Source organism: Macaca nemestrina, chromosome 1 (genome assembly GCF_043159975.1).
Source record: "Macaca nemestrina isolate mMacNem1 chromosome 1, mMacNem.hap1, whole genome shotgun sequence".
NCBI classification, from domain to species: Eukaryota; Metazoa; Chordata; class Mammalia; order Primates; family Cercopithecidae; genus Macaca; species Macaca nemestrina.
In genome coordinates, this window is record NC_092125.1 from 78,254,607 (window position 1) to 78,282,279 (window position 27,673).

At 41.7% G+C, this 27,673-nt stretch overlaps 1 protein-coding gene across 7 annotated transcripts in view; it reads right to left on the bottom strand.

Annotated features, from left to right (window-relative positions):
• Positions 1 to 17,672: 17,672 nt before the first annotated feature.
• The window catches only part of LOC105493739 (3'(2'), 5'-bisphosphate nucleotidase 1), a 29,850-nt gene continuing 19,849 nt past the window's right edge, over positions 17,673 to 27,673 (bottom strand). For all 7 annotated transcript variants that reach the window (XM_071080926.1, XM_071080925.1, XM_071080921.1 and 4 more), the window contains 4 exons: positions 26,499 to 26,590; positions 22,258 to 22,455; positions 18,839 to 18,944; positions 17,673 to 18,142 (listed from right to left, as the gene is read on the bottom strand). In XM_071080926.1, coding sequence (XP_070937027.1) covers positions 17,994 to 18,142; positions 18,839 to 18,944; positions 22,258 to 22,455; positions 26,499 to 26,590 — 545 coding nt within the window. In that variant the 3' untranslated portion in view covers positions 17,673 to 17,993. The remainder of the gene's footprint in view (positions 18,143 to 18,838; positions 18,945 to 22,257; positions 22,456 to 26,498; positions 26,591 to 27,673) is intronic.

The window sequence follows — 27,673 nt, forward strand, 5'->3', positions numbered from 1 at the left end:
CCGCAGCTACTGCCGACACCGCGCACGCGGCGGTGCGTCATAGCCGCGCGCCGTCTTCGCCCCCGCCAGCAGGGTCTAGAGCCTGCCACCCCGCCTCTTGGCCGCCAGGGGTAGAATGGCCTGCGTGGCCTTTTGTGCTGCGGTGGGAAGGACGCTGAAGTGGACGGGACTTTACGACACTTCGTAAAGTCAGCAGGTCGTAAAACAGCAGGTTGTAAAACCATCTTTAAGATGGGATAGACGTGAAGCACGAAACAAAAGCATGCACTATCTGTATGTAAACATACAGAAGAAAAGTCCTGGAAGCATACACACGATATGCCATGATTACGTTGGGAATGGAAGAAGTTTTTTCTGTTTTTTTTTTTTTTAATACAGTTCCCCCAGCCTTTTTTTCCGCAAAAGAGGAACGTATTTTCAAGAGATTTGCGTATTGAAAATAATGGTTAAAGGAAATATACTTATAAAAGACTCTTTAAAAATCACTGCAGAGGCCGGGCGCGGCGGCTTACGCCTGTAATCCCATCACTTTGAAAGGCCGGAGGCGAGCGGATCACGAGGTCAGGAGCTCGAGACCAGCCTAACTAACATGGTGAAACTGTAGAGACGGGGGTCTCTACTAAAAGTACAAAAATTAGCCGGCCGTACTGGCGCGTGCCTTTAATCCCAGCTACTTGGTGGGGCTGAGGCAGGTGAATCACTTGAACCCGGCAAGTGGAGGTTGCGGTGAGCTGAGATCGCGCCACTGCACTACAGCCTGGGCAACAGAGTGAGACTCCGTTTCAAAACAAACAAAAAATCACTGCAGCTAGGCACGGTGGCACGCTCCTGTAGTCTCAGCTACTCAGAAGGCTGAGGCAGGATCGCCTGAGCCAAGGAAGATGAGGCTGTAGTGGACTCGCCGTGGACTCGCCTGTGGGTAGCCACTACCCTCCGGCCTGACCGACAGGGGGAGACCCGATCTAAAAAACAAAACAAAACAAACCTACCACGCTGTCCCCAATCACAAAATCCGCAAGTATTTTTTTTCAGAATCTCATCTGATTCGCCCTTTCAAATCCTTTGTGACGGACGTGCATGCATGAGCTCCAGGAATACTCCAACTTGTATACACACATTCGTGTGTGTGAGCTACACACATATTTCAAGGGCTGGCGTTAAAGTTCGGGAGCCAGGGATCGATTCCAAGAACCATCTCAACCGCATCCTCGCCCACACTTTTTCTTAACCTCCCCAAGACATCCTTGTTTTCAATAGGGAGGGCCCCTTAGATTACATCTCCCATGAGACTTGAATGCTTAAAGCAACTATAAGGAGTTATCTGTATTTGCCCCTGCCCCTGCCCCAGTAAACCACCACCAAAGATGGCTACATTCAGTACAGTACAGTCAGCCTCCAAAGCCAGCAAGAACTGCATCAAAACAAGAACTCTCCCCTCTCCTTCCCTTTCTATCAGAATCTCTAGCGATGGTGATAGGGAAGTGCTGGGAAGGGAACACCGTGGTCCCTTTAAATGATACAGAGGTGGGGAAAGAAAGTGCTGAGTAAACTCCCGCTCAAAAAAAAAAAAAAAAAAAAAAAAAAAAAAAAAAAAAGAAAGTGCTGAGTAGAGGAGGGCGTGGTCCCTGGCTAGGGCTCCACCCCCATGGACCTAGATGAAGACAGACATTTTTTGTTTTCCTGCGCAAATGTTGCATTTCCCAAGAACACCCTGGCCTGCCACGCCCCCATTCTGTGCCTATGAAAACGCAAGACCCTAGCAAGACAGAAACAGAGGCAGCTGTACATTGAGAGGAGCACATCAGCAGAGGAACACTCAGGCAGCTGGATGTTGAGAGGAACGCACAGATAGGCACCTGCACACCCGCAGGCCACCAACCTGCAGAAGCAGAACACGCGGAGTTTAGCTGGAGTAGTCAGAGGACAGCCCAGGCCGCTGAGCGGCCGACTCCGGGGGAAAAACTTCCCACTCTATCCCCTCCTGAATTCCTCTGAGCTACCTCTACTTAGTAAAACCTTGCACTCAGGCTGGGCGCCGTGGCTCATGCCTGTAATCGCAGCACTTTGGGAGGCTGAGGCGGGCGGATCACGAGGTCAGGAGATTGAGACCATCCTGGCTAACATGGTGAAACTCCTTCTCTACTAAAAATACAAAAAATTAGCCGGGCGTGGTGGCGGGCGCCTGTAGTCCCAGCTACCCGGGAGGCTGAGGCAGGAGAATCTCTTTAACCCGGGAGGTGGACGTTGCAGTGAGCCGAGATCGTGCCACTGCACTCCAACCTGGACAACAGAACAAGAGCCCATCTCAAAAATAAATTAATAAATTAATTTAATTAAATTTTTTTAAAAAATTTTAAAAATGATAAAACCTTGCACTCATTCTCGAAGTCCAAGTGTGATCCAATTCTTCCGGTATATCAAGGCAAGATCCCGGGATACAGAAAGCCCTCTGACAAGGTAGAGGGTCTAATTTAGCTGGTTAACACAAGCTGCAGACGGCAAAACTAAAAGAGCACCTTGTAACACATGCCCTCTGGGGCTTCAGGAGCTGTAAACATTCACGCCTAGACGCTACTGTGGGGTTGGAGCCCCACAACCTACCCATCTGTATGCTCCCCTCTAGGTTTGAGCAGCCGGGCACTGAAGAAGCAAGCCACACACCCACCCCTGGGAGGGGGACAAGGGAACTTTTCCTGGTTCAATGGGATCCATAATCAAATTTAATCAAGTTCTGAAAGTGATTAAATGCACACCAAATGGTGGCTCTCTGCCTCCTTTCCTGGAAATTGATTTCTCTTTTCACACCTTGCTAGCTCTTGTAAACCAAATATAAAATTCAAAGGCCCCCAACCATCTGAATAGACTTCCTCCTCGGCCAGGGCACTCTAAAATTTAACCTGAAAAACTGATTCAGGGCATTTAGGGAGGTGGGTGTTGAACATGCCTCATTATGCCTCTCCAGCATTAACATCAACACAGACCTTAAGTCTGATAAGAAACATTTACAGTCTATTTTCTCTGTAGCCGGCTACCTAGAGGCTTCATCTGCGTGATAAAACTTTGGTCTCCACAACCCATCACAACCCAGATATTCCTTTCTATTGAAAAATCTTTCAGCCAACTGCCAATTAGAAAAATTTTAAATCAGCCCAGTCGCAGTGGCCCACGCCTGTAATCCCAGCACTTTGGGAGGCCAAGGCCGGGGGATCACCTGAGGTCGGAAGTTTGAGATCAGCCTGATCAACATGGAGAAACCCTGTCTCTACTAAAAATACAAAATTAGCTGGGCAGGGTGGCACATGCCTGTAAGTCCAGCTACTCAGGAGGCTGAAGCAGGAGAATCACTTGAACCCGGGAGGCGAAGGTCATGGTGAGCGGAGATCACGCCACTGCACTCCAGCTTGGGCAACAAGAGTGAAACTCCATCTCAAAAAAAAAAAAGAAAAAAAGAAAAATTTTAAATCTACTTATAACTTGGAATCCCCTGCTTCAAGTTGTCCTGCCTTTCTGGACCTAGCCAATGTATATCTTAAATGGATTTGACTGATGTCTCATGTCTCCCTAAAATGTATAAAACCAAGCTACACCCTGACTACCTTGGGCACATGTTCTCAGGATCTCCTGAGGGCTGTGTCAGGAGCTATGGTCATTCATATTTGGCTCAGAATAAATCTCTTCAAATATTTTACAGAGTTTGATTTTTTTTTCTTTTTTTTTTGAGATGGAGTTTTGCTCTTGTTGCCCAGGCTGGAGTGAAATGGTGCAATCTTGGCTCACCACAACCTCCGCCTCCTGGGTTCAAGCGATTCTCCTGCCTCAGCCTCCCAAGTAGCTGGGATTACAGGCATGCGCCACCATGCCCAGGCTAATTTTGTATTTTTAGTAGAGACATGGTTTCTCCATGTTGGTCAGGCTGGTCTCAGACTCCTGACGTCAGGTGATCCTCCCACCTCGGCCTCCCAAAGTGCTGGGATTACAGGTGTCAGCCACCGTGCCCAGCCCAGAGTTTGATTTTTTTCGTTGACGCTCTCAAGATTCTTGTTTGTTGAAAACATGTCTTAGACATCTTCCATTCTTAACAGTGCCTAGCAAATTCTGGAGGTTCTTCCTACTCTATCACAATGGGTATCCTGGAAAGGCCACAAGCAATAGATTGCATGTATATAGGGGGCAAGAAAGGGAAGTAAAACAAAATTTATTTTGGAAAAATGGAATTAAACATTATGAAACAATGAAAATAAACGTGCATCTTTGGCTTAGAAAATTTAGATTTTTTTAACTGTGTTAATTCTTAGAAAAAAAAATTAAACGTTGAATGTTTATATTTGTTGTTTGATTTTTGCTGAGCAAAGGTGATGAAGCCAGAACTGTAGGCCAAGACTTAAAGAGCTGTCCTGCTGGAAAGCACTTCCACAGTGCCTGGAGACTGCTTAATAGTAAGACTTTGTGTGTTTTTGTCTATTAGTGATTCACTAACTACCTAGAATAATAGGTTTTATTTATTTTATTTTGGGGCAAATACAGGAATCTTGGCTTGCTCTTCTAGATGCTAATTTTGAAGTATATTAGGAAGCCAGGTACATAAGAGACATGCAAAATTGAAGACAGAAAGTTACCTGGGATCTTACCCAGTTTTTTTGTTTGTTGTTTGTTTGTTTGTTCCAACAGTGTCTTGCTCTGTTACCCAGGCTGAAGTGCAGTGGCATGATCACAGCTCACTACAACCTTGACTTCCTGGGCTCAAGTGAGCCTCCCATCTTAGCCTCCCGAATAGGTGGGACAACAGGTGTGTGCCACCATGCTCGGCTAATTTTTGTATTTTTGGTAGAAATGGGGTTTCATCATGTTACCCAGGCTGGTCTCAAATTCCTGAGCTCAAGCAATTAGCCTGCCCAGGCCTCCCAAAGTGCTTGGGTTACAGGCATGAGCCACCATGCCCAGCCCTTACCAAGTTTAAAATGTATTTATTTACTTATATTTTCTTTTTTTGTTGTTTACTTATATATTTATCTTGTTGAATGGAATTATAAGATTGAGTGAATTTCTTAATTTTGATTTATAATTTGATTGCACTGTTGTCCAACAGACTGTTATGATTTCAGTTCTTTTGCATTTGCTGAGGAGTATTTTGCTTCCGATTATGTGAAAGATTTTGGAGTAAGTGCCACGTGTTGATGGGAAGAATGTATATGCCATTGTTTTATGTTCAAGAGTTCTGTAGATATCTACCAGGTCCATATGATCCAGTGCTGAGTTCAGGTCCTAAATATCTTTGTTAATTTTCTGTCATGCTGCTCTAATATTGTCAGAGGGGTGTTAAAATCTCCCACTTTTATTGTGTGGTAGTCTAAGTCTCTTTGAAGGTCTCTAAGAACTTGTTTTATGAATCTGGGTGCTCCTGTGTTGACTGCATATCTGTTTAGGAGAGTTAGCTCTTCTTGTTGAATTGAACCCTTCATTTACCATTATATAATGCCCTTCTTTGTCTTTTTTGATCTTTGTTGGTTTAAAGTCTATTTTGTCAGAAATTAGGATTGCAACCCCTGCCTTTTTCTTTTTTCCATTTGCTTGGCAGATTTTCCTTCATCCCCTTACTTTGAGCCTATGTGTGTCATTTCATGTGAGATGGGTCTCTTAAGACAGCATACCAGTGGGTCTTGATTTTTAGCAAGCTTGCCACTCTGTGTCTTTTAATTGGACCATTTAGTCCATTTACATTAAGGTTAGTATTGTTATGTGTGGATTTGATCCTGTCATCATGATGTTAGCTATTTATTTTGCAGACTTGTTTATGTGATTGCCTTATACTGTCATTGGTCTGTGTACTACTTCAGTGTGTTTTGTAGTGGCTGGTAATCATCTTTCCGTTATTTATTTGGTGCTTCCTTCAGGAGCTCTTATAAGGCAGGTCTCGTGGTAACAAATTCCCTCAGCATTTGCTTGTCTGGAAAGGATCTTATTTCTCCTTCACTTATGAAACTTAATTTGGCCAGATATAAAATTCTGAGTTAGAATTTCTTTTCTTTAAGAATGTTGAGACCAGGTGCAGTGACTCATGCCTGTAATCCCAGAACTTTGGGAGGCTGAGACAGGTGAATCGCCTGAGGTCGGGAGCTCAAGACCAGCCTGACCAACATGGAGAAACACCATCTCTACTAAAAATACAAAATTAGCTGGGTATGGTGGCACATGCCTGTAATCCCAGCTACGCAGGAGGCTGAGGTAGGAGAATCACTTGCACCTGGGAGGCAGAGGTTGCGATGAGCTGAGATTGTGCCATTGTACTCCAGCCTGGGCAACAAGAGTGGAACTCTGTCTCAAAAAAATAAAAAATAAAAAGAATGTTGAATCTTGGCCCCCAGTCTCTTCTGGCTTGTAGGGTTTCCACTGTGAGGTCCACAGTTAGTCTGATGGGCCATGTTGCACAGGCTTTCTTGAGCTCCCTGGGCTCAAGCAAATTGCCCACGTTGGCCTCCCAAAGTATTGGGATTACAGGTATGAGGCATTGTGCCCGGCCATTATTATGAAGTTTCAGAAAGGTTCCAACACAGTTTCCTCTGCATCACAGACAGGCGCTAACTAAATATTGTTGAGTAATCAAATCCTATATAATATAGAGGAGGAAGCTGAGAAACCCTAGGATTTAAAAACAAAATTCTTTTCATAAATACTGTATCTTACCACATAATGCACTAGGGATACAGAGAATCCTGTAATCATTTACTCAACAAATGGATAATCAAATAATCCGGTTTTGAACACCTTCAGTGACTGAAACTTAATATTGCCCAAGACAGCCCCTCTGTTCTAAACTATTATTATTATTAGATACACCTATGCTTTTCTATACCTCTATTTTCTATCCTCTAAGGCTATACAGAACAGGCCTAAGATCCTCCATGACAATCTTTCATATATTTCAGGCCATCGTGATGTCTTCCATGTCTTTGCTATCTAGGCCAGATGTCTCCAGCCCTTTTAGCAGTCCTTCAAATGATAACTTTTAATCTATTCCAGCTGCCCTCTTCCAAACATACTCACGTTCATCAGTGTGTCTTTTAAAATGTAATACTCAGAACTCAACAAAATGTTCTGGGTGTGGTGTGATCAGGGCAAAGTAGAGGAGGAAGTATTGTCACTTTTATTCTGCCCATTACAATTCTGTCAACACACACTACATTAGCTTTTTACAGCCACTTTACACTGTTGACTCATATTAAAATTTTAATAAACTAAAATTCCCATTCTCTAATGAGCTAATGTAAGACACTGCATGTGTTAACTTACCTTGGGTTGATCCATGGTAATTTGATAAAACTTTCTCATCTTAAATATGCTTGCTAGATTTTAATGCTTGAGATCTTTTTAGTTCTATCTCTATTATTCAGTACATCTCCCATTTTCAAAGCAATATGAAAGACTCTGAAGACTGTAAAAGTAGAGCATTCCAAGTCACCAATAATTGGTTGAGTCTGTAAATGCATTAGTTCAGAAGAGAGAGATCATTCAGTGGGGAGGTCAGAGATTAGTCCTAGGAAGTAATGATAATCTTCCCATTTGTTTGAAGTTTTACTGTTTTATTACTCTTCACAGTCCCAGATACATATCATTGACGATTTTGAGAAGCATGGAATCATCAAGGAAATGGGTATAAAAACGACCAAAAAGGATGTACTGTAGTACACCAATAGAATCCTACTTTCAGGATAGCAGGAGTTATAGCACAAAGTCTTAGGTCTTAGAGTTACCATCTTGTTGGATGTTTTTACTAGTTCTAATCATTTTTTAGTTATGTTGGATTTTCTAGGTAAATATCATTTTCTTCCTGTCCAAAATTTACATGACCTATATCTTATCTCTTTCATTGACTAGAACTTCTACAATAATGTTAAATGGGAGCAATAATAATGTTGAATAAGAGCGTATTTGTTTTGTTCTTGTCTTTTGTGGAAATGCTGCTAATGTTGCATTATCAAGAATAGTGTCTGTAAGCCGGGTGCGATGGCTCATGCCTGTAATCCCAGCACTTAGGAGGCTGAGGTGCGCAGATCACTTGAGGTCCGGAGTTTGAGACTAGCCTGGCGAACGTGGTGAAACTGCGTCATTTTACTAAAAATATAAAATTAGCCTGGAGTAGTGGTGCGTGCCTGTAGTCCCAGCTATTCAGCAGTCTGAGGCAGGAGAACCACTGGAACTCAGGAGGCAGAGGTTGCAGTGAGCCTAGATGGCACCATTGCACTCCAGCCTGGGCAATAAGAGCAAAATTCGGTCTCAAAAAAAAAAAAAAAAGTGTCTGCTAGGTTGGCTGCAATGGCTTATGCCAGTAATGTCAACACTTTGGCAGGTCCAGGTGGTAGGATCACCTGAGACCAAGAGTTTGAAGATACAGTGAGCTACGATCATGCCACTGCGCTATAGACTGGGTGACACAGCAACACCCTTTTTCTGAAAATAAAAATAAAGAATAGTGTTTGCCGCTGGTTTCTTATATATTTTTAGGTTAACAGGATTCTTTTTTTTTTTTTTTTTCTTTTTGAGACAGATTTCTGCTCTTGTCTCCCAGGCTGGAGTGCGATGGCGTGAGCTTGGCTCACTGTAACCTCCGACTCCTGGGTTCAAGTGATACTCCTGCCTCAGCCTCCAAAGTAGCTGGGATTACAGGCACTCGCCACCACGCCCAGCTAATTTTTGTATTTTTAGCAGAGATGGGGTTTCATCATGTTTGCCAGGCTTATCTTGAACTCCTGACCTCAGGTGATCTGCCCACCTCAGCTTTCCAAAGTGCTGGGATTACAGGCCTGAGCCACTGTACCCAGCCCTGGATTCTTTTTAAAATCAAGAATGGGTATTGGATTTTCACTCCTTATTATTATGTACATAAACAGGAGATACAGAGATGAAAGGCAAAGTCCCTGTCCTCAAGAAGCTTTTTTTTTTTTTTTTTTTTTTTTTTTTGAGACAAAGTGTCACTTTGTTGCCCACGCTGGAGTGCACTGGCATAATCTCGGCTCACTGCACCCTTCACTTCTCTGGTTTAAGCGATTCTCCTGCCTTAGCCTCCTGAGTAGCTGGGATTACAGGTGTGTGCCACCATGCCTGGCTAATTTTTGTATTTTTAGTAGAGACAAGATTTCACCATGTTGCCCAGGTTGGTCTCGAACTCCCAACCTCAGGTGATCCACCTGCCTCAGCCTCCCAAGGTGCTGGGATTCTGTGCTGGGATTACAGGCGTGAGCCACTGCACCTGAAATTTTTTTTTTTTTTTTTTTCAGACAGAGCAGGCTGTAGTTCAGTGGCATGATTATAGCTCACTGCAGTCTCAATCTACTGGGCTCAAGCGATCTTCCCACCTCAGCCCTCCAAGTAGCTAGAACTACAGGCATGCGCACCATGCCTAGCTAATTTTTTTATTTTTTGTAGGTATGGGGTCTCACTATGTTGCCCAGGTTGGTCTTGAACTCCTGGACTCAAGTGATATTCCTGCCTCGACCTTTCAAAGTAGTGGGATTACAGGTATGAGCCACTGTGCCTGACCAAGAAGCCTACAGACTTTGGTAGGCCGAGGTGGGTGGATCAACTGAGGTTGGGAGTTGGAGACCAGCCTGGCCAACATGGTAAAATCCTGTTTCTACTAAAAGTAGGAAAATTAGCCTGGCAGGCATGGTGGCACACACCTGTAATTCCAGATACTGGGGAGGCTGAGGCAGGAGAATCGCTTGAACTCAGGAGGTGGAGGTTGCAGTGAGCTGAGATTGCGCCACTGCACTCCAGCCTGGGCAACAGAGCAAGAATGTGTCTAAAAAACAAAACAAAACAAAAACATAAGGTAAATAAAAATCGCTACACAGTGAGATATATGTAGCAATAGAAATATGTTCATATTAAAAACATTTTGGGGTCGGGGGCACGGTGACTCACACCTGTAATCCCAGCACTTTGGGAGCCCAAAGCGGGTGGATCACTTGAGGTCTGGAGTTTGAGACCAGCCTGATTAATATGGTGAAACCCCATCTCTACAAAAAATACAAAAATTAGCTGGGCTGGGTGGCACAAGCCTGTAATCCCAGCTACTCTGAAGGCTGAGCCAGGAGAATTGCTTGAGCCCAGGAGGCAGAGGTTGCAGTGAGCCGATATTGCATCACTGCACTCCTGCCTGGACAACAGACTGAGACGTGAGACTCTGTCTTAAAAAAAAAAAAAAGAAATGAGAATAAACATAATAAAGTTTGCAGAAAGTACAGATAGCTCAGATGGAAGATGATTATCCGTATTGAGTGAAGAAGGAAAGACAAAATGGTAAAGGAAAGCTTTGGCTAAAAGATGGCATATTTGACTGGGCACAGTAATATACCTGTAATCCTGTATGCCTGTAATTATACCTGTAATCCTAGCACTGTGGGAAGCTGAGGTGGGAGGATCAGTTGAGGCCAGAAGTTTGAGATCAGCCTAGGTAATAAAGCAAGGCCCTGTTTCCACAAAGAAAAAAAAATTAGTTGGGTGTGTTGGTTTATGCCTGTAGTCCTAGCTATGTGGGAGGTTGAGGCAGGAGGGTCACTTGAGTCCAGGAATTTGAGGTTGCAGTGAGCTATGATCATGCTATTATATTCCAGCCTGGGTGACAGAGAAAGACCCTGTCTCAAAAAAAAAAAAAAAAAAAAAAGGGGGGGTATATTTAAGGGGTGGGGAAAAAAAAGGGTAGAATAAGAACATGAGCTAAAACCTGAAGTCATGAAGCTGTGTGTACTTGGAAAACTCTGACCAGTTTATCATTGCCAGAATATAACATCTTTTGGAAGTGAGGGACTAAAAGGCTGGAATGTAGGCAGACTAAATTATGAAGAGTTCTATATATCATGCAGAGGAGCAAGATTTTATCTTTTGATAGAAAGTCAGTGAAAAGTTTTAGGCAGGAGCAGGAGATATGATTAGGATCACATTTTACAAAGATGACTTTGACAATAATACAGGAGATGGCTTGGAGTGCACAGAACTGGCATTAGGGAAACCAGTTATGATGTTATTACAACAGTCCATATTAGAGAAAATAAAAGATGATGGCCTGAGCTAAGGCAGTGGAATAAGATCTGAGAATAGAGAACAAGTTTCAGATATATTTAGGAGATAAAATCAATAATGACAGATGAGATGTTTGGGGAGGCGATGGTGAAAGAAGCAGTTTTTAAAACTTTTTTTTCTTATTGATACAGAGTCTCCCTCTGGCATCCAGGCTAAAGTGCCGAGGCACAATCTCGGCTCGCTGCAACCTCCACTCCCAGGTTCAAGCAATTCTCGTGCCTCAGCCTCCCAAGTAGCTGGGATTGCAGGTATGTGTCACCATATCCAGCTAATTTTTCTGTATTTTTGGTAGAGATGGGGTTTCGCCATGTTGGCCAGGCTGGTCTCAAACTCTTGGCCTCCAGTGATCCACCATCCTCAGCCTCCCAAATTGCTGGGATTACACTGCACTCAGCTGAGAAGCAAATTTGCCTCGGTTTATTCCTAGATTTCAGCTGGATAAATGGGTGGATGGTTATGTCATTATCAAAGGAGAGAAGACAAGAGAGGAAACGGAGTTGGCAAATTATTTGGTTCCAGACTGATTTTTTGAGATGTCTGTAAGATATGTAGGTGAAAATATCCTTTACAAATTGTAGATTATAATAATATAATAAAATCTGGGGCTCAGTTGAAATATTTTGTTGAAGGTGTGAGTAGTTATTAAAATGGATGAGATAAGCCTGGAGAAGAAGATACAGAGCTATGCTATACAGTGTGGTAGGCACTAGCCACATATGACCATTTATTTTTCCTTTTTTTCTTCTTTTTTTTTTTTTTTTGAGATGGAATCTCACTCTGTCGCCCAGGCTGGAGTGCAGTGGCACGATCCCAGCACACTGCAACCTCCGCTTCTCAGGTTCAAGTGATTCTCCTGCCTCAACCTTCTGAGTAGCTGAGATTACAGGCACATACCACCACACCCAGCTAATTTTTGTATTTTAGTAGAGACAGGATTTCACCATGTTGGCTAGGCTGGTCTTGAACTCCTGACCTCAGGTGATCCACCCACCTTGGCATCCCAAAGTGCTGGGATTACAGGCGTGAGCCACCATGCCTGGCCTCATTTTATTTTTTCTAACAGCTTCATTGAGATATAATTCACATACCATAAAATTCACCTATTTAAACTGTACAATTCAGAGGTCAATCATCACCACAATTACTTCTAGAACATTTTATCATCCCCTAAAGAAACTTTTTACCCTTTGGCAGTCACTTCCCATTTCCCCTCAACCCTTAAAATATTTTTAAAAAATGTTTAAGGGGCCGGGCGTGGTGGCTCATGCCTATAATCCCAGCACTTTGGGAGGCCGAGGTGGGCGAATCACGAGGTCAGGAAATCTAGACCATCCTGGCTAACACGGTGAAACCCCTCTCTACTAAAAATACAAAAAATTAGCCAGGCGTGGTAGTGGGTGCCTGTAGTCCCAGCTACTCGGGAGGCTGAGGCAGGAGAATGGCGTGAACCGAGGAGGCGGAGCTTGCAGTGAGCCGAGATCGCATGACTGCACTCCAGCCTGGGTGACAGAGCAAGACTCTTTCCCCCCCAAAAAGAAAAAATAAGTTTAAGGATATAGATGACCCCTACCTGCATCCCCAACCTCATTTCTTTTTTATAATTTTTAATACCCAAGTTCTGCCTCAGGATCTATCCCAACCTCATTTTATAACACTCTTCCCCTTGTTCATTTTACTTCAGCCACTGTGACTTAAGTTCTTTTTGTCTTCTCAGAGATGTTGTTTGCTTGCTGTTTCCACTAGAAATCTCAGCTCTTAGTGTGCCTGACCAGACATCATCTCCACGGAAAAGATACTCCTATTTTACATACAGAAGATCCTCTTTCAGCCCTCCAACCCCACCCCAGTTGCTTTCTAGCTCATCTTCCTGATTTCCTTTATAGCATTTACCACAATCTAAAATTTTATTTACTTATCTGTTTTGTTTCACAAGAACACGTGCTCAACAAAGGAACAGACTTATGGTCACTGTTACATCTACTGTTGAATGTTCACTACCTGGCTGGGCAAGGTGGATCATGCCTGTAATTCCAGCACTTTGGGAGGCCGAGGCGGGTGGATCACCTGATGTCAAGAGTTCGAGACTAGCCTGGCCAACATGGTGAAACCCCACCTCTACTAAAAATTCAAAACATTAGCTGGGTGTTGTGGTGGGCACCTGTAATCCCAGCTACTCGGGAGGCTAAGGCAGGAGAATCTCTTGAACCTGGGAGGCAGAAGTTGCAGTAAGCCTAGTCAACAAGAGTGAAACTCTGTCTCAAAAAAAGAAAGAAAAGAATGTTCAGTACCTATGTTCAGTGCCTAACACACAGTAGGTGCTCAATAAATATTTGTTCAATGAATGGAGGCCATGGTAAGAGAAAAGATAGTGTTTTAGGGGAACTTGAAATGGTTGAGCATGGCTACAGTATAGGTTAGGGTCTGAGATGATGCTGGAGAAGGAAGAAGCCATTAAGAGCTTCATATATCATTATAAGGAGTTTGCATTTTATCCTGAAGGCAAAGGAAAGCCATAAAATATTTTGAATAAGGGGAATGGCATTACATTTGATTTTTAAAAATCACTTTGGGCCTGGTGTGGTAAGTCATGCTTGTAAAATCACAGTGTTTTGGGAAGCTGAGGTGGGCAGATCCCTTTTGAGGCCAGCTTGTGCAACACGGTGAAACCCCATCTCTACAAAAAATATACAAAAAGTAGCCGGCGTTTTTTTTGTTTTGTTTTGTTTTTGAGATGAAGTCTTGCTTTGTCACCCACGTTGGAGTGCAGAGGTGTGATCTTGGCTCACTGCAACCTCCATCTCCTAGGTTCATGCAATTCTCCTGCCTCAGCCTTCTGAGTAGTTGGGATTATAGGCATGCGCCACCACGCCTGGCTAATTTTTGTATTTTTAGTAGAGACAGGGTTTCACCATATTGGTCAGGCTAGTCTTGAACTCCTGACCTCAAGTGATCCACCCACCTCAGCCTCCCGAAGTGCTGGGATTACAGGCGTGAGCCACCATGCCCAGCTTAGCCAGGCATTATTGCACACACCTGTAGTCTCAGCTACTTGGGGTGCTGAGGCAGGAGAATTGCTTAAGCCCAGGAGGTCAAGGCTGCAGTGAGCTATAAGCACACCACTGCACTCCAGCCTGGGCGACAGAGTGAGACCCTGTCTCAAAAAAAAAATCACTCTGGAGATGACGTGATAAATGGATTATAGATAGATGGGTTACAGTGTAGGCAGAAAGATTAGTCAAGACACTGCAGGGATCTAGGGAAGAAATAATGGGGTGTAAGGGTATCAATTAATGTAATTAATGTAGAGGCAATAGTAATGGAGAGAGGATTTAGACTCCTACATATCTCACTTACATAAATTGGGTTTTCATATAGGAACCTGAAGAAAATACCTTTATTCTCGGCCAGGTACGGTGGCTCACGCCTGTAATCCCAGCACTCTGGGAAGCCGAGGCAGGTGGATCAGGAGGTCAGAAGTTCGAGACCAGCCTGGCCAACATGGTGAAACCTGTCTCTACTAAAGATACAAAAAATTAGCTGGGTGTGGTGGCAGGCACCTATAATCCCAGCTACTTGGGAGTCTGAGGCAGGAGAATCACTCCTCCTGGGAGGTGGAGGTTGCAGTGAGCCGAGATTGCGCCATCGCACTCCAGCCTGGGTGACAGGGTGAGACTCCATCTCAAAAAAAAAAAAAAAAGTTATTCTCTTAGGGCTGGGCGCAGTGGCTCAAGCCTGTAATCCCAATACTTTTGGAGGCTGCAGGCGGATCACCTGAGATCAGGAGTTCGAGACCAGCCTGGCCAACATGGTGAAACCCCATCTCTATTAAAATTACAAAAATTAGCTGGGCGTGGTAGCACATGCCTGTAATCCCAGCTATTCAGGAGGCTGAGGCAGGAGAATCACTTGAACCCAGGAGGTGGAGTTTGCAGTGAGTCGAGATTGCGCCACTGCACTCCAGCCTGGCGACAGAGTGAGCGCGAGACTCCGTCTCAAAAAATGTATACATAAATAAAAATAAAGTTATTCTCTTGTCACACTTAGATTTTTTAAAAATTAGGTTTAGTCCACTATTTACAGATAGAGAACTCCATTCACAGAGGAAAGTAGATGGATTCGAGGTGATGATTTTCTAACTTGGCCAATTATCAAGATCACCTCGTGGGTTTGTAAAATAATTTCAGGAGGGGTCAGGGCAAGAGTGAAGAACTGTTTAGACATAATCATTCAGACAACTCTGTAAGGCATCTAGGTAGGTTTTGGGGTATATAGATCTAGAGTTTGAGAGTTCTAAGATAAAGATTTTGGATTAATGATCAAAAGCATCACAAAAGCCACACAGGTGGATTAGATCATCTGGTGAGAAAGGAGGTTAAAGCATAGGCCAGGTGCAGTGGCTCACACCTATAATCCCAGCACTCTGGGAGACAGAGGCGGGAGAATTGCTTGAGGCTAGGAGTTCAAGACCAGCCTGGGCTGTATAGCAAGATCCATCTCTACCAAAAAAAAAAAAAAAAAAGGAAAAACAGAAAAGGAGAGAGAGACTAGAACAGAATCTTGGTAAACAGTGACATTTAAGGGAAGGAAGACAAAGAGAAAGCAATAAAGGAGACTGAGTAGGAGTGGCTGGTGAAAAAAGAAAGCCAGGACAATGAGTTATAAGAGGGAGTGCTCAAAGGTGTCAAGGCCACAGAGACCTCTTCCTGCTAGATTATGACGCTTCTGTAAAATAATATTATATTACCTTATCTAGTGAGTCCTAGAGTTAAATGATTATCAAAGTCCCTGAATTTCTTAAAATATACAGAAGCAAGCTGAGCGTGGTGGCTCACGCCTGTAATCCCAGGACTTTGAGGAGGCCGAGGTCAGGAGATCAAGACCATCCTGGCTAACACAGCGAAAACCCATCTGTACTAAAAATACAAAAAATTAGCCAGAGGTGGTGGCACGTGCCTGTAGTCGCAGCTCCTCCGGAGGCTGAGGCAGGAGAATCGCTTGAGCCCAGGAGGTGGAGGTTGCAGTGAGTCAAGATCGCACCACTGCACTCTGGCCTGGGTGACAGAGACTCTGTCTCAAAATAAATAAATAAACACACACACACACACACACACAGAAGCAAAACTGTTGGGATAAACCCTGTGAATCTGCATTTTATTTTTATTTTTATTTTTTGAGACAGAGTCTCGCTCTGTTGCCCAGGCTGGAGTGCAGTGGCACGATCTCAGCTCAGTGCAACCTCCGCCTCCTGGGTTCAAGTGATCCTCCTGCCTCAGCCCTCCCAGTAGCTAGGATTACAGGCACGCACCACAATGCCTGACTAATTTTTGTATTTTTAGTAGAGACAGGGTTTTGCCATGTTGGCCAGGCTGGTCTTGAACTCCTAACCTCAGGCGATCCACCCACCTCGTCAAAGTGCTGGGATTACAGGCGTGAGCCACAGTGCCTGGCCTGTGAATCTGCATTAAAAAAAAACTTCCTAGGTGATTCTGATATGCAGTTGAGTTTGGGAACTGTTAATTTAAATCACTTGTTTGATTTGAAAACAGAGAAATTTAATTAAAAGCAATGGATAGAGACCTAAAAATAAAAATCTAGGTATATTAGCAGAATAATTTTGATAGTTTATGTTATAATCTCTCATTGGAAGGAACAGAAGCAAGTACTTAGCATTCCACAATTAAGCCTTATAATGATGCCATAAGAATAAACTAATCCCCAAAGTCAAGAATTTATCATTTTCAAACACTTTTTTAAAAAGTTGGTGAATAACAAAGAGCTAGGATTAAATAATTTATTAAAAAAAACTTTTCTCATAAATCTGTTTCATCAGCATATATGATAATATCATATGTATTCTTAATTGGAGTAGAAACATTTTTTAAATTACTGTGAAAAACAAGAGTGAGATTCCAGGAACGATTGTGCCCTAAAGAAATCTGGTTTAGGCCGGGCGCTGTGGCTGACGCCTATAATCACAGCACTTTGGGAGGCTGAGGCGGACGGATCACGAGGTCAAGAGATGGAGACCATCCTGGCTAACATGGTGAAACCCCATCTCTACTACAAATACAAAAAAATTAGCCGGGCGTGGTGGCAGGTGCCTGCAGTCCCAGCTACTTGGGAGGCTGAGGCAGGAGAATGGCATGAACCCGGGAGGCGGAGCTTGCAGTGAGCGGAGATCATGATGCCATTATATTCCAGCCTAGACTACAGAGTGAGACTTCGTCTCAAGAAAGAAAAAAAAAAAAAAGAAAGAAAAAAATCTGGTTTAAAAGATAGGCATGTTGATTGAACACTGACCTGAATTGTCAATTGAAACTAAAGCTTTTTCTCATTTCTCCACCTAAATACAGGAAAACAAATATAACGTGTTGAGTTTGTAAGTTCTCCAGATGTCAAAATTGGTCTGGTTGATTAATCAAGTTAAATTATTTAATTCTATTTTCTATTCCTAAATACAATAACTAAATATAAATCACTGCTCAACAATGAATAAAGGTGGAACTCTAATTCTATCCAATTAGTTTTAAAATGTATTATTTTGAGAACCAAGTCTTTCTCCTAGCTAAGTAAATGAAACTTTCAGTACTTTTTGGGTGTTTTTGTTTGTTTGTTTTTTCTGAGACAGGGCTTACCTCCTGTCACTCAGGCTGGAGTGCAGTGGCCATGATCTCAGCTCACTGCAATCTCCGCCTCCCAGGCTCAAAAGATTCTCCTGCCTCAGCCTCTCAAGTAGCTGGGATGACAGGCGCATGACAGGATGCCCAGTTAATTTGTATTTTTGTAGAGATGGGGTCTCACGATATTGGCCAGGCTGTTGTCAAACTCCTGAGCTCAAGTGATTTGCCTGCCTTGGCCTCCCAAAGTGCTGGGATTACAGGCGTGAGCCACCGCGCCCAGCCAAATGAAACTTTCCTTTAAGGAACAAGTGCATTTTTAATAGATTCTGGAACTCGGCTTGCATAGTAGTCATAATTCCTCAGTGTGGCCAGGACTCCTGCAGAGTTCATATGCTTCACATCCTTGTGGTATTGAAGAACATTCCCATGGATATCAGTTAACTTGCCTATAGAAAAACATCAATCAATTAATCAATCACTCAAGTTAGTGGCTAATTGGATTGTGGTTTTTCTAGTTATTTTTAAGTACCTTTTGCTTGCTTATCCAATAGTAGCCAATAAATTCTGGATAAAAGAATGAGTGTTCATAAAGGTTAAGTTTTAATTCACTTGAAATTTAAGACTACAGAACAATTTTAACTAACTAAAGGATATAAAATTATTTTTTCTCTGATTAAAATTAATTTTATTTAGCATTTTCTTTTCTTGTCTTTTTTTTTTTGAGATGGAGTCTTGCCCAGGCTGGAATGCAGTGGCATGATCTTAGTTACTACAACCTTGGTTTACTACAAGCCCAGGAGTTCAAGGCTGCAGTGAGCCACGACTGCACCACTGAATTCCAGCCTGGACAACAGAGACCTTGTGTCAAAAAAAAAAAAAAAAGGCTATAAATAAGGGCTAGATTAAATTAACTGTATGCAGATCAAAGTTCAAAAAAGGAGACTATAACTAAAGTAAAACTTGCTGAAAATCTACTCTTTTATCCATCGATCATATGAGGGGTTTGGACTGGATAATCTCTAAGCTTCCTTCTAGCTTTTATATCATAACAGTCTAAGTAAAATAATATTACTGAAATATTATGTCATAGCATGATATAATTGTAGAAAAACTATGAATTTCCCAAAATAAAACAGACTAACCTCCCACAGCATGTAAAATAACTTCTGGAGCACAAGTATCCCACTTCTTACAACCAGGACTTGCAAATACATAAGCAGAGGCTTTGCCTTCAATCAGCTGAATAATCTGTAAGGGTAAAAATAAGAATTATCCTTTGATAATAGGAAGAATAATTGAAAGTCATGAAAAGATTGAGGTACAGATAAGAAAAACTGCTTATTTCTATCAAGGATATTTAATCAGTTCCTCTGTTAAACTCAACTTAAAACTTTTAGCAGGTTTAAATTATACCAGTATTATGAAGAAATACATAGAATAAATGCATAATAATATAGTGATATGAAGAAAAAATAATGGTCAAAAAAGCTACAAAGAGGATATCTGGTCTCCACATTCCAAGTTACATAAAGTAACACGTTTCTTTTATTGACGTTGTTTTTCTTTTTTAGCATAAAAGCAATATACATTTACTACAGAATTAGTCTTTTTCAACATCCTTTTTTTTTTTTTTTTTTTTTTTTGAGACGGAGTCTTGCTCTGTCACCCAGGCTGGAGTGCAGTGGCCGGATCTCAGCTCACTGCAAGCTCCGCCTCCCGGGTTTACGCCATTCTCCTGCCTCAGCCTCCCGAGTAGCTGGGACTACAGGCACCCACCACCGCGCCCGGCTAGTTTTTTTTTTGTATTTTTAGTAGAGACGGGGTTTCACCGTGTTAGCCAGGATGGTCTTGATCTCCTGACCTCGTGATCCGCCCGCCTCGGCCTCCCAAAGTGCTGGGATTACAGGCTTGAGCCACCGCGCCCGGCCTTCAACATCTTAAAAACTGACCATTTATTAGAGGGCTGCACATGGTGGCCCACTCCTGTAATCCCAGCACTTTGGGAGGCTGAGCAGGTGGATCACTTGCAGCCAGGAGTTTGAGACCAGCCTGGCCAACATAGCAAAACCCATCTCTACTAAAAATACAAAAAATTAGCTGGGTGTGGTGGTGCATGCCTGTAATCCTAGCTACTTGGGAGGCTGAGGCAGGAGAATTGCTTGAACCTGGGAGGTGGAGGTTGTAGTGAGCCAAGACTGCACCACTTCACTCCAGCCTGGATGACAGAGTGAGACTCTGTCTCAAACAAACAGCCCCACAACCAAAAAAAACCAAAAAACAAAACAAAAACCCCTGACCATTATTAAATAAAGGACAGAGAAGTATCAAGCAGTACAATAATGTATAAATTATAATAGATCCTAACAGAAGTGCAATGTGACTAGTCTAACAAGTACTTTCATAAGTCTTGGGATCACACGTATTCCCATTTCACTACCAAAATACAAACTTTTTTTTTTTTTTTTAAATATTTGAGGAGATTTATTCTAAGCCAAATATGAGTGACCATCGCCTGTGACACAGCCCTCAGGAAGTCTTGAGAACATATGCCCAAGGCAATTGGGAGCAGCTTGGTTGTATACATTTTAGAGAGGCATGAGACATCAATAAAATACATTTAAAAAATACATTCATTTGGTCCAGAAAGGTGGAACAACTCAAAGCAGTGGGGGCAGGGAGGCTTCCAGGATATAGGTGAATTTAAGTATTTTCTGATTGGCAATTGGTTGGGTTTGTTTAAAGACCCAGGATCTATAGAAAGGGAATGTTCAGGCTGGGTGCAGTGGCTCACGCCTGTAATCCCAGCACTTTGGGAGGCCGAGGTGGGCGGATCACCTGAGGTTGGCAGTTAGAGACCAGCCTGACCAACATAGAGAAACCACGTCTCTACTAAAAAAAATACAAAATTAGCCAGGTGTGGTGGCAGGCCCCTGTAATCCCAGCTACTTGGGAGGCTGAGGTGGGAGAATTACTTGAGCCTGGGAGGTGGAGGCTGTGGTGAGCCGAGATCATGCCATTGCACTCCAGCCTGGGCAACAAGAGTGAAATTCTGTCTCAAAAAAAAAAAAAAAAAAAATCAGATTTTAGTTAATCTCTTTAGGATTTGGAGGGTCTGAAAGAAAAAGAGTTAGCTATGTTAACAGAGATTCTTTACAGACGCAGATTTTTCCCCACAAAGAACAGCTTTGCAGCGCCACAAAATAAAAGTTTTATAGAGTCATCCTAACAATTCCTCTAATACTGATACACAACTGAGATCACTGCTAGAACTTGCGTGACTCTAAATGGTAACTTGCTATCAAGCTTTCATTAGTCAATTGACTTTTTTTGGTTATAGTGTAAATTAATTATTATTATAAAACTCAGACTCCACTAAAATACAAAAATTAGCCAGGCATGGTGGCAGGCGCCTGTAATCCCAGCTACTTAGGAAGCTGAGGCAGGAGAATCACTTGAACCCGGGAGGCAGAGGTTGTAGTGAGCTGAAATCACACCATTGTACTCCAGCCTGGGCAACAGAGCAAGACTCAGTCTCGAAAAAACAAACAAACAAACAAACAAACAAACAAAAACTATTCAGAAGATATATAAGTAGGACCAGATTGATAAATGTGAGGCAGGAAGGAGTCTAAGATGACTTTCAGGTGTTTGGCTGGATCAGTTAGAAAAATGGTGGTGCCATTAGCCGGATAGTAAAACAGGGAGAGAAACACATCCAGAGGTGGGTAGAAAGAGGATGAACTCAAATTGGACACGCTGAATTTGAGATACCTGAGGGATGTCATCATAATGATATCTAGGGGACAATCAGATGACAAGAGATCAGGGCTAGGGATGTAGATCAATTTGTGTCCCATTTCATAATTCTCTCAGCAGGTTGGAAACTTGGATGAAAGAATGGGGGAAACAGACAAGAAGCGGGCAGGCGGGCCTGATCTTAGAGTCTGTAGAAGGTAGAGGAGATAATCTAAGAGGGTCCTTGGCAAAATAAGGTCTTTGGCAAGAAGCATGGAGCCTTACCCTGATGACTTCCATTAACATTGAATTCTCGGCCGGGCGCGGTGGCTCAAGCCTGTAATCCCAGCACTTTGGGAGGCCGAGATGGGCGGATCACGAGGTCAGGAGATCGAGACCATCCTGGCTAACACGGTGAAACCCCATCTCTATTAAAAATACAAAAAAAACCACTAGCCGGGTGAGGTGGCGGGCGCCTGTAGTCCCAGCTACTCCGGAGGCTGAGGCAAGAGAATGGCGTGAACCCGGGAGGCGGAGCTTGCAGTGAGCTGAGATCCGGCCACTGCACTCCAGCCTGGGCGACAGAGCGAGACTCCGTCTCAAAAAAAAAAAACAAAAAAAAACAACATTGAATTCTCTCAGATAATAAAACAAACAAACAAAAATCCTTGACTATTAAATTTATTTTTAAAATTTAAATACTGCTGAAATGTACAAATTATATTATTTACTCCCAGCTCTTTAAACTCTTATTTCGTGTTTTTAAAAGTTGAGTATTTCAATGATCCACTTGCATTTCAGAGCAGATGACAGATCTTTTTCATACCTTATTTCCTGCTCCGCCTACTCGCAGCACAGCATCGGGGTTCATAGCAGTAACACAGTCAGTAACCAACTTGTTGCTATGGGATCGAGTAGTTGTGATAATGTGTTTCCCAGCAGGGACTTCTTTCAGCTGAAACCCAAAGGCACCTAAACCTAAAACTCCCCAGATTGTCCTCCCCAACACAGCATCTGGTCCTGCCTGTGTAAACAAGTGAAACAGCAAGACTTGTGATTATTTGGAGAAGAACGTTAGTCCATATATGGAATATTCAGTTATATTAGCATCATGATTAAAAAAATAAAAACATGATATTATAAAGCACAAGAACAATATCACTGATGAAGAACTTTTCCTGAGAGAATCTGCTGATTATTATCATTACTCTTCTGGTTAACAGTTTCAAAGAACTTTTGGTTATTCCCTGGAATCTTTATAAACTGATTTCTGTTTATAATGTACTGAAACATCATAAACTGATTACTGTTTTTCTGAATTATCTAATGATCTCTTTGTTGTATTTGAAAATGACCATTTTTATAAAGTACTAAGATCCCCAGGAAATGAAATACCATGTATTGATAACTACTTTTCATTTTCCAAGAAATATTAAAAATCATGTTGCTACAGGAATAGGTAATTATGACAATGTATTTGGCTGCTATGGAGATAGGGTAACTGAATAGGCCAATACAATATTGAAGAGTAGTTGTGGATAATGGGATCAGAGTTAAGATTTTGCTGACAATTGTAGTAGCAAAATGACAATGATAATGCAATCTTAGAATCTGTATTTTCCTTTGCAGAACTCAATTTCAACCACATTGTTATAACTATATACTCGATATAGAAAAAAATCTGTATTTCATGGAAAGTAAAATTGATACATAAAATGATTGATGCAAAGTCATCAAAATACAATTATATTAATATAGTAGGCATATATTATAGAGATATACATATTGTACTGAACACTAAACATGTACCAGGCACCATTCTAAGTGCTTTACATGTATTATCTCTCTTTCAATCCTCAAAGTAACCCCATGAAGTAGGTATTCTCATCCTTAATTTAAAGATGAGAAAAATGAAATGTGGAATCATTAAGTAACCTGACTAGAGGCTCTAAGAAGTTCATAACCAAAGATTGGCTCATCTGTCTTCAAAGATGATATTCTTAAACACTAAATTAGACTGCCTAAGTTTACCTGTCAAAATGTTTTCATACACATCATCTTATTTGTCCTAGAGCAGTACCCTGGGTGTTGTTATTCTGAAATATACTTAGGTTGCAGGTTGGGTTCCCTGGGAAGCAGACTCTGAGGCAGGTGGTATGTTTGTTGGGAAGTGTGCTTGGTATCAACACCTGTGGAAGGAGGAGGAGGGCATGGGCAGAGGGATGAAATAAGCTGTGATGCAGGTACAACAAGAGCTGACCCTACGGGGAGCTGTTCCTATGCAGGGAGTCTGGAGTTACAATAGAGTTTCAGAGTAGTCCCAAATTGGGATGAGATGTCAGGTTTTTAAACTCCTACAATAATCAGTCACTGAAAATGGACTGCATTGGGAAGAGGTGTGGTCCTGGGTGAGACAGCTCTCCATTGGTAGGGCAATCCCACAAGAGTCTGATGGCAAATGGGGCAACAAAGGAGCCAAAGAACAAGCACTGGGTGCTCGGTATATGTTAATGTGCTTCCTCTCTTCCCATCTGAGTTTGCACTACAGGAGAGGTTTGGAGTCTAAGGAAGCTATTTACTTTATTTTTATTTTTATTTTTTTGAGACAGAGTCTCACTGTGTCACCCAGGCTGGAGTTCAGTGGCATGATCTCAGCTCACTGCAAACTCTGCCTCCTGGGTTCAAGCAATTCTCTAGCCTCAGCCTCCTGAGTAGCTGGGATTACAGGTGCGTGCCACCATGTCCAGCTAATTTTTGTATTTTTTTAGTAGAGACGGGGTTTCACCATATTGGTCAGGCTGGTCTCAAACTTCTGACCTCATGATCCACCTGCCTTGGCCTCCCAAAGTGCTGGGATTACAGGCGTGAGCCACCATGCCTGGCCAAGAGACCTATTTATTAATGCAGCTCTCCAGTTATTCTGGAAAAAAAAATAAAGGAAATAAAACAGTGGACACAAGTATTTTGGGCCCTACAAGGTCATATTCCTTCTGTAAATGAACATCTAGGCAAAAAGGATGGGATCAAGGACTCTAGTGTTTTGATGTGGTCAACGCAATCCCATGATGCAACCAGCTTACCTTCCTCTGTGCTCCTGACTCTCAGGCTCTCACATTATCTTTCTCTTTCAAAGGCTCCACACCAATTTTGGGAGGGTAATAAAGGCGAAAATTTTCTGACAATTAAGCTTCAATGGTGAAGAAACTGGCTTTAGTATAAAGATAGACTGAGTTTCTTCATGCTATTTCCTTTAAGTGTCTACCAGTTTCAGTATACGTTGGAAGCAATAATAAAGTTTGAATTTCTAAGTCTTTTCTCTAGCTCAGGAGGGCAATATAAAGTAATACAGTAGCAAGGTTTGGATTTGAGTTTGAATCCCAATTCTGCCATTTACCAACTGGGTGATCACAGGAACGTTAATTGCCTCAGTTTCCTCTTTAAAATGGAGATAACAGTTTCCTTAAAGGCCTGTGGTGTGTATTCAATGAAAGGATATATTTGAAACCCTCGAACCTGGCAGCATACAGTAAACTCTTAATTTTAGCTATTATGGTGATGATGGATTATTATTTAAAATTGAATCTTTAGCCTGAATACTACCAACACAGCTGAGCAACTTTTCTACTTCCATTTGTGGTAACGAATTTTAAGGCATAAGCAAGAGAAGCAAAAGAAAGGATAAACAGAGTGTCCAGAGGGGAAGTGGCACAGAGAGAGGTAATGAAGAGAAGCAGAACAGCAGAAAATGAACTGGTACATGGGATGCACAATGGCCACCTGGGGTACCACAAGTTGCCTACCTCTTTTCTACCTACTAGTGGAGCCAAAACCCTAGCTATTTTTTTCACCTTTGCTTCATTCCTGTGTTCCCTTAACTGCTGCTTTTCGTTGTTCTGTGGAAAATGAATACGATTTTTCTAATCTCAGCAAGAAGTGGTGAAAATTGTTAAATCCTAAGCACTTAGATTTTTTCCTGATGAAAGGTACCATGTATTACAATGCTTTATATGAATTAAATGCCCCTTTTGAAAGTAATAGTATTAACTCAAAGTTTACATACAAACCACAAACTTGTGTCTGCATATAACAGTATGAACATTAAAATCATATTTAAAGAATTAATAGACATAGGCGATTTAACCCGAGAAACTTTCTCCATAACATATCACTATTTTGGTAAATCTTAAGAAACACATGATTCTTAATAAAATTTATAATCATACAAACAGCAGGAAAAAATGAATTTATATTAGAAATAAAGATTAACCTTGCTTTTAACTCAGAGCAGAAATTCAGAAGTAATATTGCCCACTCTGATTACTTTGTTTCTCTAAAGTTCTATCAAGGTCACATTAATATAAATACTTTAACTACTTTATCTCCACGATTTCCTATAAAATTTAATGCAATTTAATGGTACATTCTTGCTTTGAAATTACACTGGTCTCTTGTTTCTATAGAAGACAATTTCTCTGATGTATAATAGAAAATCAAAGCAGATTAGAAGAGACAAGAAAAAAGAGTGCAAGAGTATAATAAGTTCTGTTACCAACACTGACTGCAATTTAGGCATTACACAGCGTTCCCTGGAAAACAACATGCCTAGCATCTTTTCTTGATTGAAATGGTTCATTTCTTGAATGTGCTTCAGGAACCAATCATAAATCAGGTGTCTCGATGCCCAAGGTAATCAAGAACCCTATCAGTAATTCTCTGACATTTATATTTGAATCATAAGGCATAAATTTAAAAATATATAATGCATACAGTGTGTCTGTGTACATACACATACATATATATACACACCCAGTACCAATGCCCCCAGCGATTTTGATTCAATAGGTCTGGGGTATGGCCTGGGAATCCATATTCTTAAAAGTTCCTCATCAGTTAATAGCATAGCTAAAAAAAAATTAAATAAATCAATACAATTTTAAAAATGAAAAGTTCTCCAGATGGTTGCATGTGCAACCAAGCTAAAAACCTCTCACTTAGATAACATAAAGAATCATGTAACACTACCATTATTTATCTAATGAAATTACTTTGTATCACTTATAGTAATACCTCATAGTTGTAATATGGCTGGTTAATAACTCCTGCTATGGCTTTTCCTTCATAAGCAATTCCAATAAGAACTGTTACATTGTCAAGAAGACCTGCAAAGAAGAAATAAATATCGGTTATATAACTTGCTCATGTTATGACTCATCATTACTGCATCAATTGCTCCAAGTTAGTTTTGCAGTTAAGGTATGGAATTTGCAATGATTCATCCATGATCAATCCTATTTACAGCAAAATGCATAAATGATAAGCGAGCTGGCCAGAAACAGCAATAGGATCTATGGCCACTTAATTGAATTGGTAATCATGGTCTCATTAGTACAGTGTGTAAACCAACTAAATAAATAAATAAAGCAGCCATAACTCTGCAGCTATCATCATCAGATTCCTCTATGCCTCTTCCACCATCATTCAACTCATCCTTACCTGCCGAATCACTTTATGTTCCTGGATTACATCTAGACTTGTATTTCAAGCCTTTAAAGCAGAGTTTCTCAAAGGGAGGCCCAAGGACTATCAAGCAGCGTTAGAATTAACTGGCATACTTTTTATAACACAGATCTTCTCAGGCTCCTTCCCAGAACTAGTGAATCAAAATCTGGGAGTGGGGAACAAGACTGAAATAAGCTTTCTAGGTGCTTTTATATACATTAAAGTAGTCTAGAGCTTCCTTATTTCACAATGGGTTCTACAGATGTTTTCAGCACACACACAGACATACACATGTACACACACACTCATTAGAGAGATGTCTCACTCTAATGAGTGATTCACTCATTAGAGAGATGTCTCATTCAAGAACAATAAGTTTCTTTCTAGTAATTATGATAAATTTTTAAAGCCATGTCCTGAGAGCCAATACAAGAAAACTTAAGTAGATCTTAATTTTATCATCATCATCATCATCATCATTATTATTTTCTTTTTTTGAAACAGAGTCCTTCTCTGTCACCCAGGCTGGAGTGCAGTGGCGAGATCTCAGCTCACTGCAACCTCTGTCTTCCGAGTTCAAGCAATTCTGCCTCAGCCCCAAAAGTAGCTGGGATTACAGACGTGTGCCACCAGGCCCAGCTAATTTTTCTATTTTTAGGAGAGAAGGGGTTTCACCATGTTGGCCAGGCTAGTCTCAAACTTCTGACCTAATTATCTGCCCACCTTGGCCTCCCAAAGTGCTG